General features: G+C 32.7%; 1 protein-coding gene across 1 annotated transcript; it reads left to right on the top strand.

Annotated features, from left to right (window-relative positions):
- Positions 1–173: 173 nt before the first annotated feature.
- HELRODRAFT_120022 (hypothetical protein) lies at positions 174–20,110 on the top strand (the record flags this gene model as incomplete). The annotated part of the gene is made up of 9 exons (XM_009017047.1): positions 174–366; positions 8,450–8,520; positions 8,989–9,134; positions 9,537–9,640; positions 10,734–10,846; positions 10,993–11,121; positions 13,606–13,681; positions 16,418–16,538; positions 20,035–20,110. Coding segments are annotated over 9 exons (1,029 nt in total), but the record flags the coding sequence as incomplete, so codon positions are not given.
- Positions 20,111–22,280: the final 2,170 nt, after the last annotated feature.

Genomic DNA, 22,280 nt, shown 5'->3' with positions numbered 1-22,280 from the left:
GCTACCAGCTAAGCAGCTACCAGCTAAGCAGCTACCAGCTAAGCAGCTACCAGCTAAGCAGCTACCAGCTACGCAGCAGCCAATACAGCTACTACAGAATGTCAAAACGCTCCGACATGATCGACGAAGCCAACCTCGTCCAGCCGTCAAGCGAACGCCACAAAATCGCCCACAAAAAGCGGCTACTGCAGCTAAAACGCTACTGCCAGTATGAAAAACAGCTAGAAAAAGCTGTGGCTAAGAAACCCCTGCTACAGATGAGTAAAAAGTCAAACAGCGGTGTTGTTAAAAAACAGCTACGTGAGGTGAGGTTTGTTGGGAAGGTTAGGCTACTTGAAGCTGCCGCTAGGAATGACGTCGATGAAGGTATGTGGTGTGGTGTGGCGTGGCGTGGTTGGTGTGGCGTGGTTGGTGTGGTTGCTATTGGTGTGCCTGGCTGCTTTGTGGTGAGGTTGTATGATGGTGTAGCAAACATAAGAACAAAATAGAAATGAATGAAATGAAAAATGAAGTCGTGAATTGGAACAAAGCTAATTGGAGCACGCGACCTAAAATTGAATGAATTATTTATTTCATTATGTTCCAATTGTTTGATTATTATCATTGGATGGCTTGACTAAATGGCAAAACAAATTGACTGAATTGTGTGTGTGTGTGTCGTGTGTCGTGTGTGTGTGTGTGTGTGTGTGTGTGGTGTGTGTGGTGTGCGAGTGTGTGTAAGTGTGTGTAATTAATTTGTTTTTGTTGTTGCAGTTATTTTGTCTTTGGTGGTTTGTTTGTTTGTTGTTTACATGTTTATTGACTTTTTTGAAAAGGTTTTACACTGAGGCGCGCACACACGCACACAAACAAACAGACAAACACACACACACATACACACTCACAGACAAACACACACACACACAATCACACACATAATTTTCACCTCCAGCATTACATACATTATATTTTACATCTTTCGGTACATTAGCAGCGATGCTAATTTTGAATGCATAACGATGATACTATTATGCGGTGGGTGTGTCGAAATGGATGCTACTACTACCACTGCTGCTGCTGCTGCTGCTACCACTGCTGCTACTACTAATTTTACTACTACTACTACTACGAATGATCGATTGAATGAATGAATGATGGATGAATGAATGATGAATGAAGAAATGAATGAACAAAATAAAGAAGGAATGAATAAATAAATAAAAAAATGAACGAATAAACAAACGAATTAATGATGGAAAGAGGGAAAATATGAACGAACAAATGAACGGTTAAATAAATACAACAATTGATGAATGAACAAACGAAGGAATAAATGAATGAATGAATGATGAATGAATGAATGAACGAATGAACGAACGAATGAGTAAATGAATGAAAGACTGAGCGAGCGAGCGAACGGGCGATTGATTAGTTGAATGATGACTTTACTTGTCAATGAATGAATTTGCAAAAAATTTCATTTCCATGATTGACTGAATGTTGAACTGAGTGATTCATGGAAAGATTGATAAAAAAATAAACAAATGGGAGAATGAATGAAATTGGATGAATAAATTATAGACGGGCAGACAGACAGATGAACGAACGAGCGTATGAAATAAAAGAATGAACTACAAAAACTATATACATTACTATCGTTTGGTTAGTTAATAATAACATTAATACCAAGAATAATAGTCTTAATAATAATAATAATAATAATAGTATTAATAATAATAATAATAATATCAATAATAATAATAATTATTATTATAATAATATAAATCAAGATAAGCTGGCGGGAACAAAGCGCCAATGTATTTACTTGAAAGAAAAAATAAATTGTTTTTCCAAACTTGTTTTTGTTCGTCAACTTAATTCTATCATTCAACTGATAATTATTATTTCAACATTATGTATAAATCTTTCTTTTTCTCTCTCTCTCTTTCTCTCTCTCTCTCTTTCTCTCTCTCTCTCTCTCTTTCTTTACCTTTCAATCTATCTATATGTTTTTGCTTTTATATCCGATTCAAATTTTTCTTGTTATGAATAATAATATAATTGATGAGCGACTGAACGAAGAATAAAAAAAAGTAAATCTCGTCTTCAGCAGTTTTCAAAAGTATTTTAAAAAGTAGAAAATTCAACTAAAGCAAAGAGATGGAGAGAAAAAAAGGGAAAAAAAGAAAGAGAAAGAGAGAAATCAAAGAACTGGTATTTCAGAAAAATTTGAAAATTCAACTTGGCAAAGAGAGAGAGAGAGAGAGAGAGAGAGAGAGAGAGAGAGAGAGAGAGTGAAAGATTAAGGAAATGGTATTTCAGAAGTATTTAAAAATGTGGGGATTAAACTTAAAACATGAAAGAAGAGAGAGAAAGGGAGAGAGGGAGAGAAAAAGAGAATGAGAAACAAAGAGAGAGAAAAACAAAGAAATAGAGAATTTATTAATACCACTAGTTGATTCCGTCTAACAATATTTTTTCCATTTCATTTCCGCCATAGTTGCATAGTTGCAGTGAGGGAGAATGAAATGTGTGTACCTACACGTAAAACTTTTGTATGTACGTTAATATTTCCTCTATTTAATATTTTATTAAATTTTATTTAATTGTTTTTTCATATATTTATTATTTATTTTCCGATTTTATTTTCAATTTTTTGGCCTGAAAAAAAAATGTCTATCTGTGAAATAATTTTATTTATTTTTTGGTCGAATTCCTTATCTCGCATTGATTTAATGGTTTTTCTAAATGTGTGTGTGTGTATGTGAGTGTGTGTGTGCATGTGTGTATGTATGTGAGTGTGTGTGTGGTGTGTGTGTGCGTGTTGTATTTGACTTTCCTTTCTGTGTTAAATAGATGGGTTTGGTGAAAAAAGAGAAATTTGACTAACTTTTACATATATACATACATGCACACGCACGCACACAAAAACACACAAACTCACCCACACACAAACACATATACATACACATTTGACTGTATATACATACATACATATACAGTACTTTTAAAACGTAACCTAATGATGATTTAATGTAATGGCAGATGCAAGCAGGTTTCAATATCAATGTATGTATCTTTTTATCTCGGCTACCTATATCTATATTATATCTATATATTCATTTATTTTTGTAAGTACAGAGAGAGAGAAAGAGTGAGAGAAAGAGAAAGAAAGAGAGAGAAAGAAAGAGAGAGTGATAGATAGAATTTGAAAGGAAGAAAGTAAAAGAGGTAATAGAAAATGTAGAAAAGAGTACAAAATGAGTGGTTGAAGATGAAAGAGAAAAATAGAAGAAGATAGAGAGAAAAAAAGAGATAGAAAAAACAAAGACAAAGAGAAAAGACAAAAAGGGAGAGAAAGAGAGAAAGAGAGAGAGAGAGAGAGAGAGAGAGAGAGAGAGAGGGAGAGAGAGAACAAATGGAAGCAATGACAGAGAGTCGATAAACCCATAAACATTTATATAAAAACACTTGCATGCACACTGACACACATACATACAAACATACAAACAAACACACGCACTCGCATACACACAAGCACAAACACACACATAAACACACAGGGAAAGAAACAAACACACACACACATACAGACATAGAGAAATATAAATAGCAATTGTAGTTAATTCAACTGTTGTTCATCTGATCAACATCGCCCCTGATTACCTTGCATGCCAAAGGATTTTGATCGATTAATTAATACAAAAGTCATAACTATTATCAGACATATATACAAAAACGTACATACAAATGCATGATCGTACAAACATACACACGTACAAGCGTACAACCGTACAAACAAACATGCATGCATACATACATACATACATACAATGTTTTATTTCAACTGTTTTTTTTAGGATAAGGTAAAATTTATGTATATATACATAAAATCATAGACACACGAACTGACAAACATCCACACACAAACATACTTACATAAAAAAACATACAAACACATACAAAACCTTAAACATACAAAACAACAACCGCCACGAACAAACAAAGCAAAGGCTCAGCAAACAAAACAAAACAAAAAGTTATTTTTTTATTTCTTTTTGCTCCGAGCAATTATTTAAAATATTCCTACGTAGCAAGAGAGAGCTGTTGCTATCCAAAATATAGCATATAACATTTGTTATTGTTATCCTTATTGTTGTTGTTATTATTATTATTAATATTATTATTATTATTACAAAGTTTGTTGTTGCTGATGATGTTGCCTTATACGGAATATATTGTTATTGATATTGCTATTATTACATTTAATAATATTAAACATAAAAACATTAGAATAATCGGTGAAAACTTAATGAATCGTTCATTCATTCAATCTTTCTTTCTTTATTTCATTCATTCATTCATTCCTTCACTCATTCGTTCGTTCGTTCATTCATTCGTTTGTTTGTTCGTTCGTTCGTTCATTCATTCATTCATACGTTCATTCATTCGTATGACATGAATGGCTAAAAGCTTCTATAATGTATGGATAATTGCGATGGATCGAATGAATTAGACTGTGAATTTTTTATTTATTTCATTCTCTCCTTCATTTTTTCATTCTTTCTATTGTTCGTTTGTTCATTCGTTCGTTCGTTCGTCGGTTCGTTCGTTCATTCGTTCGTTCGAGTATGTTTGTGTTTGTTTAATTTTGTCTTTTATAAAGCACTTAAACAAATCCAGCTTATATTGAATTTGAAATAATAATAAACAAGATGAAAAGTAGTGGTCCCAAGATACTTCCTTGTGGGACTCCAACACCATTATGTTGTAATGTTGAATTTTTATTTCCCCAGCTGACAAACTGCTTTCTTTCAGACAAATAACTTTCAAACCATTTCAAAGTCGTTCCTCTTATGCCATAGTGTTCAAGTTTACCCAACAGAATGGAATGATCAATACAATCGAAAGCTTTCGACAGATCTAGACATGTTCCTACGATGAATTGTTTTTTCTCCGCAAGCTTTCCAATTTTCCTTACGAGTTCTATTATTGCCAGTTCTGTTGAATGTTTCTCTCGAAACCCGAACTGGTAACATGATAGAATATTATTTTTTTTTAGAAACGATATTATTCGTTTATGCATAATTTTTTCTATTATTTTCGAAAATGCAGGAACTAATGAGATGGGTCGAAAATTAGAAACATCATTATTTCCGGTTACTTTCTGTAACGGTATGATTTTAGATGTTTTGAAGCATCTAGGAAAAATACCTGTTGTGAGTGATCGATTGATGATGTGCTCGAGAACCCAGGCTGTGGTGTGGATTGTTGATATGACTATTTTTGTTGGAATGTTATCCCGGCCGCTAGATGATTTTGAAGCCAGCAGTTTTGTTGCGAAAATAATTTCTTCTGCAGATGCGTGGAGGCAAAAAAACGAGTTTGGTATTTTGTTGCCAAGAAACTTTTTCCATTGATTATTTGTTTGAAATGATTTAAGCAGATTTGGTGCTATGTTGATAAAATAATCATTCAAAAAATTTTCTGGATTTTCAATTATTTGTTCATTTGAAGTTACTTGCAAATTCGTTTTATTGCCACTGGATCTATTCGATACTTCCTTAATTATTGACCAAGTTTTTTTGCTGTTGTTTATATTTTGCTCGATTTGGTTGGTGTAGTATCTACGTTTTAATTTGTTTTTTAAGTTGGTACACAGTTTACTACAAGTCTTGAATTTTAAAAGTCGATCTTCTGACGGATTTTTCAGATATATTTTAAATAAACATTTTTTCTTTTTTAATAATTTTTTAAATTCTGCAGTGAACCACAGCTTTTGTTTGTAGAGTTTGTTTTTCTTTCTATTTGATTTTATCAGACACGCATCATAGAAATAGGATTGAAATCTGTTGAAGAACAATTCAAACCCCATATCAACATCGATGCAATCAAAAACTTCACTCCAGTCAGAATATTGCAAACGTTCATTCAATCTCCGCAGACGATGTGTTGAAAAAGAGAATTTCGTTTGTGTTGAATCTTTCACATCAATGCTTCTATTTCCATCATCAATTGAAGCAAAAATCGGAAAGTGATCTGATAGATCGCACATCACAACGCCATTCAGTCTTGAAGGTTTTAAACAGTTCACAAAAATGTTGTCTATCACTGATTGTTTTCTAATGCTGGTTCTTGTTGAAATTGTAATAATCGGTGATAAATTGTAGCATGAAGTGAGATGTAAAAAAATTAGTTGTGCTGTTGTCTTCTTCTACGGAAAATAAATTGAAGTTGAAATTCCCCATTAAACAGATAAATTTATTTTCATTGTTCGCAGCGTGTAACAACTGTTCTAATTGATTGATATAAAATTTTGGATCTTGAGACGGAGGTCGGTAAGTTACGATCATTATCGAATTTTTTTTTGAATCTTTATTAATTATCTCGATTGAAAATGTTTCGAAGTCTTTGCAACCAATAAGATTCAAATCATTTCGAATTTTATATAAACAACTATTTTCCAAATAAAAACCGACACCACCACCATGCTTACCACATCGATTTTTTCCAACAAAATGATAACCCTCCATTTCAACATCATGTTCATTATTTAGCCAGGTCTCTGTTATTGCTACGACATTAATTTTGAAGGAAAAATTCATTAAGAAATCATAAAGTTCGTTAGTTTTGTTTATTAGACTTCTTATATTCAAGTGCATAACGTTTAGCATTGAATTACTCACGTCAAAAATGAAAGATTGATATTTAGCATTGACTGACCTTGGACCGTCAAACATTATTGAATTTTGTAACAATTGTTCTTCATTATTTAAAAATTGGTTATTTAAAATTTTACTCTCCATTCAGAGTATTAGCATCAGGTTTCGTCTGATTGAAGCGCCATTCGCGCACAATAATGTTTTTCAACATAATGTCAGGATCCTTCATCTTACCGACATCTGAGCTATCGATGCAGACTATGAACATTGTTGATTCCTGGTCATCTTTGTCAAAATTTTTATCAAAAATTCGTCAAAAATTCAACAACATCTCTTCGATGGCATTTACTAATGTTGCTCATTGAGAACACAGATTTTTTAATTAAATTTTTGTCTGCCCTCAATTTACAATCTTCAACAACTTTTTTGCCAATAACTTTTGTTGGTTTTTTAGCTGTCTTGATGTTTGCCGTGTTTTCGTTGTTGTTGTTTGAAGTGATTTCGCCGTTGTTGTTGTTTGAAGTGGTTCCCCCGTTGCTGTTGGCCTCCAATGAGACGTTCAAACGTGGACGTTTGTTGTGCCGCTTCACCAACGTGAACGCTTCGTCCAGAGTGGGTGATGACACGACGTCCGCCCACAAAATTCCTGGCGCATTTTGGTTAGTTGGTGGCAACGTGTTATTTACATTGTTAGAGATTACTGAGTCAACGTTTACTTTTTTGCCAACATTGTTTGCAACAAGAGAGTTAAGTTTATTTTTAACATTATCCAACTCGGTAGTATAAGACGAAAACATTTTATTTATCTCAGCTTGTTGAGCGAACAACATTTCTTTTATTTGTTTGTTAACGAAGTCGAAATTTATTTTCAGCCAGTTTTCCGTGTTTGGTATTTTATTTATATCAGAACTGCAAAATAATGCTATTTTATCCAACAAATTGTTATTTTTAATATACCTGAATAAAGTCAAGCATTCCAGAAGTTTTTCACGTTTTGAATTCCCGCGCGAGGGAAATTTTTCTATTTTATCCAGTTTTAGTGAGTCTATTTCACATTTTAATGTTTTAATTGCTAAAACAATATCGTCACTAGTATAAAATTCACTAGTATTATTAATAAATGATTCTTCCTCTATTAAACTTAAATTATTATTAATAAAATAAAGGAGCTCGTTTATTTTTACCGGTCTCGACGCCATTTTTTTCATACATACATACATACATACATACATACATACATACATACATACATACATACATACATACATACATACATACATACATACATACATACATACATACATACATACATACATACATACATACATACATACATACATACATACATACATACATACATACATACATACATACATACATACATACATACATACATACATACATACATACATACATACATACATACGTACGTACGTACGTACGTACATACATACATACATACATGCATGCATACATACATACATGTGTATCTGCTTGCTTCTATTCATTTGTATATTTATGTCACGCCGCACCAATAATCTTTATTTTGCCCATGACTGAACAAGGTGTTATTAACATTTAAGCTATTTTTTGTATTTATATATATGTATGTATGTATGTTTGTTTGTCTGTATATGTATATATGAATGTATGTATGTATGTGTGTGTATTTTTCTGTATTTGTATGTATAAAAATGTATGTTTGTTTGCTTGTTTGTATATATGTATGTATGCATGTGTGTGTATGTGAATGTTTGTGTGTAGGTTTATATAAATACAAAAAAAATTATAAAAAAATTTAATTACAGTCCGACAACTTTTGGAAAGCGGTGTGAGCCCAGATGTTGCAAATGATGATGGGCTCACGGCCATGCATCAAGTATTGTATTGTATTGTTTGTATGTTTGTTTGTATTCTTTTTATGTTTTTATGTATGCTTGTTTGTATTCTTTTTATGTTTGTATGTTTATTAGTATGTATGTATGTTTGTACTTTCGTTTGTATGTTTGTATCTTTTAGTATAATTATTTAATTCATCCTTTTTTTCTCCATAATGTGTCTTACTTTCGTTTTTTGGTAATTTTTTTTGTATTTTTTTGTATTATTTTAATGTTTTTTTAGTTGCATTTTTTGTATTTTTTTTACAGTTTTTAAAATATTTTTCTGAATTTGTTATCATTTTTCGTTCTTTTTTAAGTCGATTGAGATATATGCACCAATATATATACATACATGCATATGTATATATTCGTCGACGCTCTTCACTTCCGTCACACACATACCACGCACACACACACACACACACACACACACACACACACACACACACACACACACACACACACAGTGCTGCATAGATAACTTCGAAGAAATGTTATGCCTATTAATAGAATACGGCGCCAACGTTAACGCTTGCGACAGCGAACTGTGGACGCCACTACACGCCGCGGCTGCCTGTGGCCACCTCTATCTATGCAAACATTTAATTGAAAAGTTAGTTGACTGATTGGTTGGTTGGCTGGCTGGTTGTCTGGTTTGTTGGCTGGCTGGTTATTTTGTCGGCCATTCTTGTCATTCATACATGTACAAGTGTTTGATTGAGATGGCAACTGATTGGTTGGTTGGTTGATTGTTGGGTCGGTGGTTTGATTGGCTGGTTGGTTGGGTGGTTGGTCGGTAGTTTGATTGATTGGTTAGTTGGGTGGTTGGTTGTTTGATACGTTGTTTAGTTAGTTGGTTTCATTTGTTTGAGTAGAAGAATTATTCACCCATAAAAAATCAACCATCCCACCAATAATTCAGAAACTAATATCATACATAATCAAACCGTAAAATCCATAATTAACGATTAAAAGTGGATTTAGCCATAAATCTAAAAAACTAAACGATTAAAAGTGGATCTAACTTGATGGCGGTCAACTGCGACGCCATGATGCCCTACGACATCTGCGACAACGACGCCACCCTTGACTACATCGAGACGGAAATGACGAAAAGAGGTTTTTTGATGGATGAATTAGTGGATGAATGAATCATTGAATGAATGAATTAATGAATGAATTAACGAATGAATGAATGGATAAATGGATGGATGGTGGATGGATGGATAAATGAATGAATGAAAAGATTGACGGATAGATGGATATATAAATAGATGAATGAATGGATATCTATCTATAAAAACCGATCAAATAAACGAATGAACGAGTTAGTAAATGAATGAATAATTAGATGTGAATCGCCATCATCATCATCAGCACTATCGCCAGCACCATCATCATCATCACCACAACCATTATCATCATCACCACCATCATCATCATAATCATCCCCAGCAACACATTTACCATCCACTCATCAATCAATGATAAGCTCATTACAACATAAAAGAAATGATTTGGTGCGCACACACACAAACACACATACATACAGACATAGAAACACGAACACAATTGTATGTGTGTATGTATGCGTGTATGTATGTGTGTATGTATGTGTGTATGTCTGTGTGTGTGTGTGTGTGTACGTATGTGTAGGTATGGGTGTAGGTGCGGTGTGTGATCAGTTGGTTTCTTTATCTTCATCACGCAACTTGCCCTGCTTCAATAATAACCAACTATCGTCAGATATCTTTCTTTCTGCGTGCGTGTGTTTCTGCATGTATGTATGATATTTATGGCCAATTTGGTTGCTGGTTGCTGTGGTAATATGGCGAAAGAAATGATTTTGAACGAATTATTATTGAAATTGCGGAGAAAATTTGAATAAATTTCATTTTAAAAATTCCTGAATATATTTCTACAAAGTTGACGAGGTTTGCCTGCGTAAAAAGTTAATGTTGTTGCATGAAGCGGAAAAATTGGCATTTAAACCGCCGAAAATTTCAAAGAAATGTAGGGAAGCACTTTTGCGAGCTCATAACAGCTACCGAGCACGTGTTTGACAGCAGAAGGAATGACAATATTCTGTTTTTCGTGACGTCTGATGTTTCAAGGGTTGGTGACTGTGGTAGACATTTTCCAAGCTACCTACCGCCATCCTCATTGTCACAGTAATCATCAGCCTCGCCGTCAACATCGCCATCCCCATCAGGGATAACGCAACAGTTGATAGACGAGACACGCAACCTTCGAGAACAGACGATGTTGAGAGAGCTGAAGGAGAAGATAGACGTCAACTGGACCGGAAGGAATGGAGAAACTCTCGTTAGTACACAACTTCTAGTAAACTTTTACGGTATCTGTAACCTATTTTTAGAGTAATGTTTGAATTTTGTGGCAGTTTTTCTGTATTTTTATGTATATGCATGAATTTTTTAGAATAGATTACCCCCCTAAAAACCATTTTAAAGCTGCACATAGCCGCCTGCAATGGATACACAGACGTCGCCCAATACCTGCTCACCGTACCAGGCATCAACATCGACGCCCTAGACCACGAATTGTGGCAGCCAATCCACTGCGCCGTTTGCTGGAATCAGGTCAGACTGTTTGACCTACTTTTATCTTATTGGTTGCTTGTTCGACCTATTTTTATCCTATTAGTTGGTTGCATTAGCATTTTTTTCCTATTGGTTAATTAATTGATGTATTAAAAAAAATTTGTTAAGGACTTAAGTGTTTATTCTTCTTCATATTTTTGAATGAGTTTTATTATTTTTCTGATCTGATTGTTCTATATAAATAAAATAAAAAAGAGAGAAATCAAGATAAGGATAAAAAAAGCTTTTGATTGCGATGTTAAGGCAAAATAAACATGACAGAAAGCAACAATGGAGTCCATCTAATCAAGCCTTTCTTCAATTTCATCGTCATTCTCACTCACTCAAACTTGAAACAAATTTTTTTTTACCGCTGGTTTATTTCTTTTCACTCATTCGTCTCTCTCTCTTTCTTTCTCTCTCTCTCTCTCTCTCTCTTTCTCCATTTTTATAATGTGTAGAAAGCAAGGAAGCTATTATTGATGTTGGTTAACCACCCACTGGTTTTTCTTCCTTATAAAATGAGTCAGTTTAATTGTTAGCCTGTCGGTTGGTCTGTCTGTCTGGTCTTTCTTTCTGTCTGTCTGTGTATTTGTTTGTTTGTGTTGTTGTCTCCCTTCATTCGGATATGTAATACACACACACTCATATATACATATATATAAATATAATAATGACAACGATGATATAATACTTAACTGTATTCATTACATTTGAAAAATGAATATAATGCATTTGCTAATTGTGAATAATGTGTGTGTATGTTTGTGTGTGTGCGTGTGTGTGTGTGTTCGTGTTTTCATTTACATATTTATAGATTCATTTCTTATAATCTAAGATTGAAACCACTAGATATGGAGTTATGTAATGTGAATGAATGAACGCTTGTATGTGCGTATGTATGTGCGTGTGTGTGTATGAGTGTATGTGTGTGTGTTTGTTTGTTTGTTTGTATGTATGTATGTTTGATTGTACGTGCGTTTTTTCATCCAACGAAAATAAATAAACGAAATTGAAAATAGCGAAACTTAAATCAACATGGAAAAACAAATTTAATCAATATATATGTGAAAAATAAAAAAGGATGGTGACGACGACGATGATGATAATGATGATGATGATAATGATGATAATGATGTTTTTGTCGGCATGTTACCAAAGAGCCAAAAAAGTAAGTTTTTTTTTACGCTCCTGTTGAAAAATATCGACAAAAACGCCACTTCTTGTATGTAGAACAGCAGGCTGTGCAATAAAAATAATAATAAACTTATCAACAACAACAACAACCCCATAACAACAACAACGTCATAACAACTAATCCTGCGAAATGACGTCACCAAAATATGAAGACAACAACCGGAAAAGGAAGAAGATGAAAAGAGGAAAATATTTTAAGGTGCGCTCATGTCTAGAGCGTAAAGATGAAAATTATCATCCGCCTGTATCCATCCAATCAATATTCCGTATGCAATTGATATATACATCTTACTCTTACCACCACTACTACTACTACTACTACTACTACTACTACTACTACTACTACTACTACTGTATTTGTTGCTACTATTACTATTACCACTGCTACTGCTACTATTAATACTTCAGCAGCTGCTGCTACTACTGCTAGTAATAGTAATAAAAATAAGAATAAAAATAAATTTCTTTTCTTATCTGGTCAATGTCAGTTCCCATCTTCATAGCTGCTAATGTTAGCAATAAGACAAATAATAACAAATAGAAGGAATAATAATAAATAATATTAAATAATATTAATAATTATTATAGTGGTAATAATAAACATAAAATAAAATAAGCGAATGAAATATTTCAGAATTGAAGTTCAGAATAGTATCTTCAAACGCTCGGGCGTACAAATCATATCTTCAAAAATTATTTCTTGGCAATGAAACAAGTGTTAATATCATTCTTATTGTTATTATTACTATTTTCATTATTCTACAGTGGATTAAAATGGATTATAGTGATAATTCTTTTTCTCATTTTATATAGCCATTAAAATTTTACACCAAAAAAATGTTAATATTTATTTTATTTCGCTTATTTTAAAGTTTATTATGTGTTGATGGTTTGTATGTACGTACATGTACAGAGGTTCTCTTTCTTTCTGAGGTACAATTTTCATTTTAATTGGAATTTTGTAGGGTATGTTTGTATCGATTGTATTGTTTTGTATAAGTTTGGTATAGTTTTCTGTTTTCATATCTTTTCTCTTTCTCTTTTTCTATCTCTCTCTTTTTCTATCTCTCTCTCTTTTTCTCTTTCTCCCCCTCTCTCTCTGTCTCGTACATTCTTTTATTCTTTTTTTTTCTCTTTTGATTTATCTCTCTTTTTCTCCGTCTTTATGCCATTTTCTTGTTAACTTTTTGATAAATATTTGTAACATCAAATCGCCTAATTTATATCTGCAAATCAGCTAATTAACATGCAAATCATCTTAATAATATTCATGAATTCTATCGATAGCTCGGTGTACTAGAGTTATTATTGGCCCACGGAGCTAACCTGGATGCCAGGACCCGGAACGGAGAAACGCCATTGGGTGAGCTTTTTTAATTTATGCGCATAAATTAAATTATAAATATAATGTGGAAAATATTGAGAAACGAATGATTGTTTTGAATGATGATGATGTCGAAATGATGATGAAGAAATGAAGATGATGAGGAAGATGAAGAAGAAGATGGTGATGACGATGATGATAAAATTACCGATATGCAAATTTGGCCCAAAAATATATTACAGATGACGCAAATAAGTTGTCATGGCGATGATGGCAATGACGAGCATACAAACACGTATACAAACACACACACAACACACACACACAAACAAATAAATGCACACATACAAACACACATAAATACAAACACACCGAACATACATAATTGCATACATATATAAATTGTGTGTGGATAATTTTGTCAACCCATCCGATTCAATTACAATGGATGAATGGCCACAGAGGCTATCGAACTAAAAGGTAGTAGTAGTCGTAATGGTAGTAGTAGTAGTAGTAGCCGTACTAGTAGTAGTCTTTGTAGTAGCAGCAGCTGCAGCAATAGAAGTAGTAGTGGTAGCGGAACTTTAGCAGCGACAATCACAACAGTAGTAGTAGTAGTAGTAGTAGTAGTAGTAGTAGTGGTAGTAGTAGTAGTAGTAGTAGTAGTAATAGTAGTAATAGTAGTAGTAGCAGTAGTAGGTAGTAGTAATAGTAGTAGTAGCAGTAGCAGCAGCAGAAGTAGTAGTAGTAGTAGGTAGTAGTAATAGTTGTAGTAGTAGTAGCAGCAGAAGTACTAGTAGACGAGGTTGTTGCGTCATCTTGTTTGTAATTGGATTAAAATGTGTTTGGCTTCGACTAGAGGAATATGTTGTTGTTGTTGTTGTTATTTATACTATTATTATTATTATTAATATTGTTATTGTTGTTGTTGTTGTTGCTGTTGTTGTTGTTGTTGTCATTTGTATTTATCTTTTAATTGAAAAATTAGCTTTTGTCTTTTGCAAAAAGGAAAAAATACTAAATTAGTTCTGCGAAGAAGATAATTTCAACTATAACCATCACCATCATCATCATCATTACCACCACCATCATCATCACCACCACCACCATCATCATCATCGTCATCATCGTCGTCGGAACTCGTCAGGCATTTATTTATCACCCGGCTTTTTGTTTATAGTATGTCGAAGTTACATAACAATCATTCATTAGCTGATGAAAAAATGAATGAATGAGAGAATGAATTAATGAATGAATAACTAAATGAATAAATAAAATAAAGGAATGAATGAATGAATGAATGTACTAACAAAAAAAATGAATGAATGAATGAATGAATGAATGAATGAACATATGAATGAATGAATGAACGAATAAACGAATGAATGAACAAACGAATGAATGAATAAATGAACGAACGAATGAATGAATGGATGAATGAACGAAGGAATGAGAGAATAATAAAAGAATGAATAAATAGATAAGCAAAAAATGAATAAATCGACAGTTGTACCACGCATCATTTGTACAGACTAATTTGGCCGTGATGTAGAGTTTTATTAAGTTTGTGGTATTTGGTATATCTGTGCGTTCTGTTAAACACACGTACACAGGCACACACATACATAAATACACACACGTACATAAACACACACACACACAAATACATATATACATACATAAATACATACATACATATATACATTCAAATATATACAATCATGTATACATTTATACATACATGCAGAAAGACTGTCGTGCTTACGCACACACACACACACACACACACACACACACACACACACAAACACACACACAAACACACACACACACCTACATGTGTACATATTGTAGGTGCAACTTAAGTGCACTTGTACTTAATTAGTTTGTACGTGCTTTGTATGTTTTTGTTGAGTAGCATCCTATTTTAATTATTTTTCGCTATTATTGTTATTAAAATTCGTTGTTGTTGTTGTTGTTGTTGATGTTGTTGATGTTCTGTTGTTGTTGTTGTCAGCAACGCTCATTCAATTTAACATCAACAAAAGGCCTTCAACAACGACATCAATGACTGCCATTTAATATGAACAATACTACGTAATGTATTTAATTTTTTGCAAAATGCAAAAAGCAATATCCACAACAACAACATCAAAAACAACAATATCAACAACAAAAACAATAACAACAACAACAACAGCAACAACAAAAACAACAACAACAACAGCAACAACAACAGCAACAACAACAGCAACAATATCAACCTCAACAACATTAACATCAACAACAACGACGACAACTAGAACAACGACGACAACAACAACTCTCACGCACTCTCATGTATTCATTTAACCAATGACTCCATCCAGTTGATTAATCAAACCGGAGAATGATGATGATAATGATGGCTATGATGATGAAAATGATGGCTATGATGATCCTGGCGACGATGATGATGATGATGTTTTCCATGATGATGATGATGATGTTTTCTATGATGATGATGATAACGAATTTTCTGTTGATAATTTCGATGATTTACTATAACCGCGAAGAAATAAATAGCCAAATACATACGGAGCAAGTATGCGACAAATTTACAGCAACAAAGCAAGCAAAATTAACTTGCAAAACTACAAAATTTAAAAAGCGGACTAAAAACCTAAAAAAAAACACACACACACACATAAACATACATACAAACGTATTTATAAACAAACCCAAAAACAGACATACAAAACAAACAACAGACAAACAAACATACAACCTTGGCAGACATGTGTGAAGACGACGAACTAAGACAACAGATTGTTGACATGAAAGATCATTGGCAAAGAAATAACAAATCCTCAAGGTCACGCGACTTACAACATAGACACAGCAGTAATACCAGAAGGTATTTTGATGTCTTTGTTATTGTTGTCGTTGTCGTTGCTGTCTTTGTTGTTGTTGTTATTGTTGCTTGTTTGTATAGACATGAAATGTAATGCAAGCTTATTTTTAAAACGGGTAGTCATCTTAATATTGCAGTTGTTGTTGTTGTTGAAAGTTTTGTTGTTCACGTTTTGTTGTCTATGTTTTGTTGACAACTTTCCACTTTTAAACATTTCTTTCCTAATTCAATAGGATGCATTTTCTGAAGTTGTAAATCTCAATTTTATTTTAATCTTATTTTAATTGCAAAACATAAGAGTGTTTTGCAAATCGTCATCAAGACCACCATCATCGTCGTCCTCGTTATCATCATTATCGTAATTAACATCATCATCATCTTCATCTTCTTCGTCATCATCTTTTCCACCATCATCATATCCTTCATCATCGTCATCGTAGTCATCACCATCAACACTTTTATTAATTTATATGTAGTAAAACGCATGAAATCATTGACTTTTCCGGATTCAGTTTGTATTTGAACTCGGCGTCTGTAACGCAAGACTGCAGTAACGTTACCATTATACTATCCCGTCATGTATTGTATTTTGTGTTGTATGTACTTTGAAATGTTATTTTTTGTTTGGTTTTGTATTTTTTGTGTGCGTTGTGTGTTTTGCATAGCCTAGAAAAATTTTTCATTTTGGGATATTAATCATTTTTTCTTTGTTGTTTTGAAGTAGCGAAAACAAACTTTTATTCAATATTCGCGCTATTCTCTCGTTTACGCGCCGTATTTCGTTAGTTTCCCGCCATTTTTTGCTGCTTTCCCGCCATTTTTTTAAATTTCAAAACTTCTTGATTTATAGTTTGAATGGGTTTACGGGAATTAAGATGCTATCAACGATGATCGATTACTGTTATTATTATTATTATTATTATTATCAGTATAATAATAATAGTAATAATTATTATAATTATTATTATTATCATCATCGTCGTCGTCGTCGTCATCATTGTCCGGGCAAATTCGTTAACAAACATCCTTCAAGATGTTGTCAAGCCCATCCTTCATTCGTATGACCTTATGACCTTGATGATGATGATGATAATGATGATGGTGATGATGATGATGATGATGATGATGAGGGTGGTAATGGTAATGATGATGATGATAATGATGTTTTTGTTGTTAAAATAACAACGGTGAAATCATGTTTCAGAATTAAATGTTTGAGTTATTGATTTAGTTATTCAGTTGTTTCAAGGGAGGTTTCAATAACTAGTTTGGCTTATTATTCTTTCTTTCATTCATTTACTAATTTTGTCATTCATTCGTTTTTTCATTCATTCATTTATTTTATCATTCATTCGTTCACTCATTCGTTCACTCATTCGTTCATTCACTCGTTCACTCATTCATTCATTCATTCATTCGTCTATTTATCTTTCCCCATGCTTATTCATTGTGGGCGAAACATTTATCAAACCAATCATCCAGGCATTCTTTCGTTTATTCTTTCTTTCCTTTTCTTCATTCATTCATCCATTCAGTCATTTTCTCATACGCGCATTTGTTTATTCATTCATTTATTTACTCATTCACTCGTTCATCGATTCATTTGAAGATAATGGAGAAGAATTTTATTTGTAGAAAAATATTTGTTGTCGAAAATTTTATTGCTTTTCTCTGGCTTATGCTATTTTCGTTGTCTATTGGAAAAGCTTTTATTCTTTTCCTCGTTCGTTCTTGCACTCTTTCTTCTTTTCTTTTTCAATCTTTCATTTCTTTTTCTCTTTTTTTTTAACTGCTGCTTTGTCTCTATTCTCACTTTCTTTCAATTTCTCTTCTCTCTCCTCTTTCTCTTTTTTCTCTCTTTCTTTCTTCTCTCTCTCCTCTCTTTCTTTTTTTTCTTTGCTTTTTATTTCTTTTTTCCCATCTCAATCTGCATTTCTCTCTCTCTCTCTCTTCTCTCTCCCTCTCTTTCTTACGATTTTTTCATTAACCATAGTATTCATTCAGTTCAGTCGGTCTGGCATTTCAATGCTTTCTGCTTCAGTTTTTCTTTCAAATGCAGTAATAAGAGAGAAAGAGAAAGAGAGAGAGAGAGAGAGAGAGGGAGAAAGTGAGAAAAAGAGAAGGTGAAAATAGAGAGAGAGACAAAAGTAAAAGAGAAAGAAAGAAAAAGTGAAAGAGAGAGAGAGAGAAAGAGATGAGAATGTGAGAAAATAAATAATAATTTGAAAAAAAGTAAGAAAGATAGAATGAAGAAATAAATTAGGGAGTGAAGTAGCTAGTGAATTAGAGAAAAACAGAAAGTGAAAAATAAAACTTTAAATAAAGGAGCGCAAAAAAGAGACAACAAAAAGGTGGAGAGAGTCAAAAGGACTGAAAGATAGAAAGATAGAGAGAGAGAGAGAGAGAGAGAGAGAAAGAGAGAGAGAAAAAAAGAGAAAGAGAGAGATTAAAATAACGGATTGAATTGAACTGAAAAGATGCTGAAAATAGGAGAAAAAATTCTTTAATATTTGATTGTTCAACTGAATGGTGTGAAAAAATATATAATGTGATTTAGTTTGGTTGTGTGTGCGTGAGTATGTTTGTGTGTGTGTTTGTGTATGTGTGTTTGTATGTGTTTGTGTGCTAATTAATTTCTGTATTTAGAATAAAACCACTGAAATTAATTTATTGCTGGTTCGCCAAATCTTTGTTTGTACTGCTACTGCTTGTATTGAATGGAAACGATTAAAACAACAACAACAACAGTAACAATAACAACACGACAGCAACAAACAACAGCAACAACAACAACGACAAACAACAACGACAACAAACAACAACATTTTCATCGGCTTAATGTGTTGTTAAAAAGAGATACACGCACATGTTGTCATCTAGAAGAACTTGCGTTATTGTTGTTGTTGTTGATGATGATGATGACGACGATGATGATGATGATGACGACGACGATGATGATGTCTCCAAAAACGATTCTTCTTCATTATATTTCCTAAGTGCACTGTTACCTTCTATACTATGATGAACCGATAAAGGTGAAGGTGGTAATGCTAACGATGGTGACGATGATAATGATGACGATGGTGATGATGGTAATGATAATGATGGTGATGATGATAATGATGGTGATGATGATAATGATGGTGATGATGATGATGTTGATGTTGACGCTGGAGACAATGATGATAATGATAAAAATGCCAGGATAGAGTCAGAGTCGGAATTTTTAAGGAAATCGGAGTCGGACGGATATTTTTTTATTCATTTACCTGTCAATCAATCAATCCATCATTTACCCATCTAACAATTAATCCATTTTCTATCTATCCATTCGTTCATATATCCATCCATCCATCCATTCATCCATCCATCCATCCATCTATCTATCTATATATCCATTCATCAATACATCTATCCATATATTTATTTATCCATTCCTCCATCTATCCATATATCCATTCGTTCATTCCTCCATCCATCCATTCACTCACTCACTCAGCTCTTCAGTACGTAGAACGAGTATGAAACAGAAGAAGGCAACTTCTATGAAGGAAGCTATAGAAGAAGGAAAGATGCTTAGCAACAACAAAAACATCAACAACAATAACATCAACAACAACAGCAACAACAACAATAGTGATGAAAATCATTACATCAACAACAACAGCAACAATAATGAAGACGATAATGGCAATCTCCTTAGTGTTCTTGATATAAATGTCATCAACAACATCAACAACAACATCATCAACATCAACAACAATAATAATAGTAGTAGTGGCAGTGGAAAGAAGAAAAGTAGTTTTGTTTTTAAGGTTTGTTTGCTTGTATGTTTGTTTGTTTGTATGTGTTTGTGTTTTTGTATATGCAAGCCTGTTTTGTATGTATGTATGTTGGCATGTTTCATTGATTGTTTTTTGGCTGGTGTACGAAGTTGTTTGTAAGTTTGTGGGTTTTTTTTATATTTTTTAGAGGTTTGTTTGTGTATAAGTATGTATGTATGTATGTTTGTTTGTATGTTTGTTTTGTATTTATTATCTCCTGAGAAATTTTTTTTCTGTATTTTTTCAAATTGGAAAGGTTTCCTCCAGATGTATAAGTTTTTTTTTCAAATTACATTTTTCCAACAAAATACTGACACACCCAGTGTCAAGACATACAAACACACTTACATACAAACACACATATACACACACATACATACATACACACACACATACATACATACACACACACACACACATATACATACAGACAGATAGACAGACTTATACACATTAGGCGAACATTCCATTTTTGTGTACATTAATTTCTTTTCGTTCCGACTCGGGCATCTTCAAATATTTTTTCACTTCTTTTTTTCCTTCATTCAATCATTCTCTCTTATATAATTAACTATTTTTTTAATTATTCTTTTTACTCTTTCTCTCTTTATCTTCTCTCTTTCTCTCTCTCTCCCTCTCTCTCTCTCTCTCTCTCTTTATCTCTCTATTTATCCATTTCCTACCTATCTATCTATCTGTCTGCACATCTTTTTATTTTACACTCGCTCACTCACTCATTTTCACGATGATAATGACGATGACGATGATGATGATAATAATAATAATAATAATAATAACAATATAGGATTAATAATAATAATAATAATAATAATAATAATAATAATAATAACAACAACAATAATAATAATACAACAACAACAACGACAACAACACAGCGTAGATGGGTTCCCAACATCGACCCGACTAAATCAATAACAATAACTGCGTAATAATATTAACTTATTATTATTATTATTATTATTAAATTATTATTATTATTATTATTGTTATTATTATTATATTATTATTATTATTATTGTCAGTTTGCCGATAATATCTTTTAATGGTTATATGAGTTTTTAGTATATTGACTTCTATGAATGAAACATATCATATATAAACAGATACATGCAAACATAAAACCACTTACACACATACATAGATAAAAACAAACATACAAGCAAACAAAAAATATACAAGAACATACAAACAAACATCTCACAAAAATTCAAAAATACAAACATGACCTATTCAATCAAACACTATTTTCAGCATGTTTGCTTTAACCACAATCTCGCTAAACTACAATTTTGTATGTTTGTTTTTTTGTATGTTTCTCTGTATGTATGTTCGTTTGTATGTATATATACATATATATATATATATATGTGTGTGTGTGTGTGTGTGTGTGTGTGTTGTGTTGTACCGTTGTTTATATGTTTGTGTATATTATACATACATGTGCGTATGTAAACAATGATTGAGAGATTGTTTGCGCTAAAAAAAATGCAACCAAGAAAAAGATAGAAAATTGCATTTTTAGGAAAACAAACAAGTGAAGAAGTAGAAGCACTTATTTGAACGGCATTTAGTGGGAAGCCCCCTCGCCGCGTCAAGGCAGCCGTTCATGAGGGGGTTAATAATAAAACGACAGTGTCTAGAAATAATAAATAACAAATTCTAGAAATAATATACAACTTAACTAAAACCAAGATATAACGAAACTTAACTAAAATACAATGTGTTGATTGTTGTGTTTGATTGTTGTTGTTAATGTTGTGTTGAACAAAAAACAAACAAAACAATACAATACAAATAAACTAGAAAGTAAAAATGAAAGAATAGAGTTCCTAACTAGCCTATGTTCACTAAATTAACTCACCTACCTATGTTCAATTAGGTCAACTTACGAATTAAGCCT

This window comes from Helobdella robusta (genome assembly GCF_000326865.2).
Source record: "Helobdella robusta unplaced genomic scaffold HELROscaffold_2, whole genome shotgun sequence".
Classification (NCBI taxonomy): Eukaryota; Metazoa; Annelida; class Clitellata; order Rhynchobdellida; family Glossiphoniidae; genus Helobdella; species Helobdella robusta.
The sequence above is the reverse complement of the archived record's forward strand: the minus strand, read 5'-3'. Positions and strand labels throughout refer to the sequence as shown.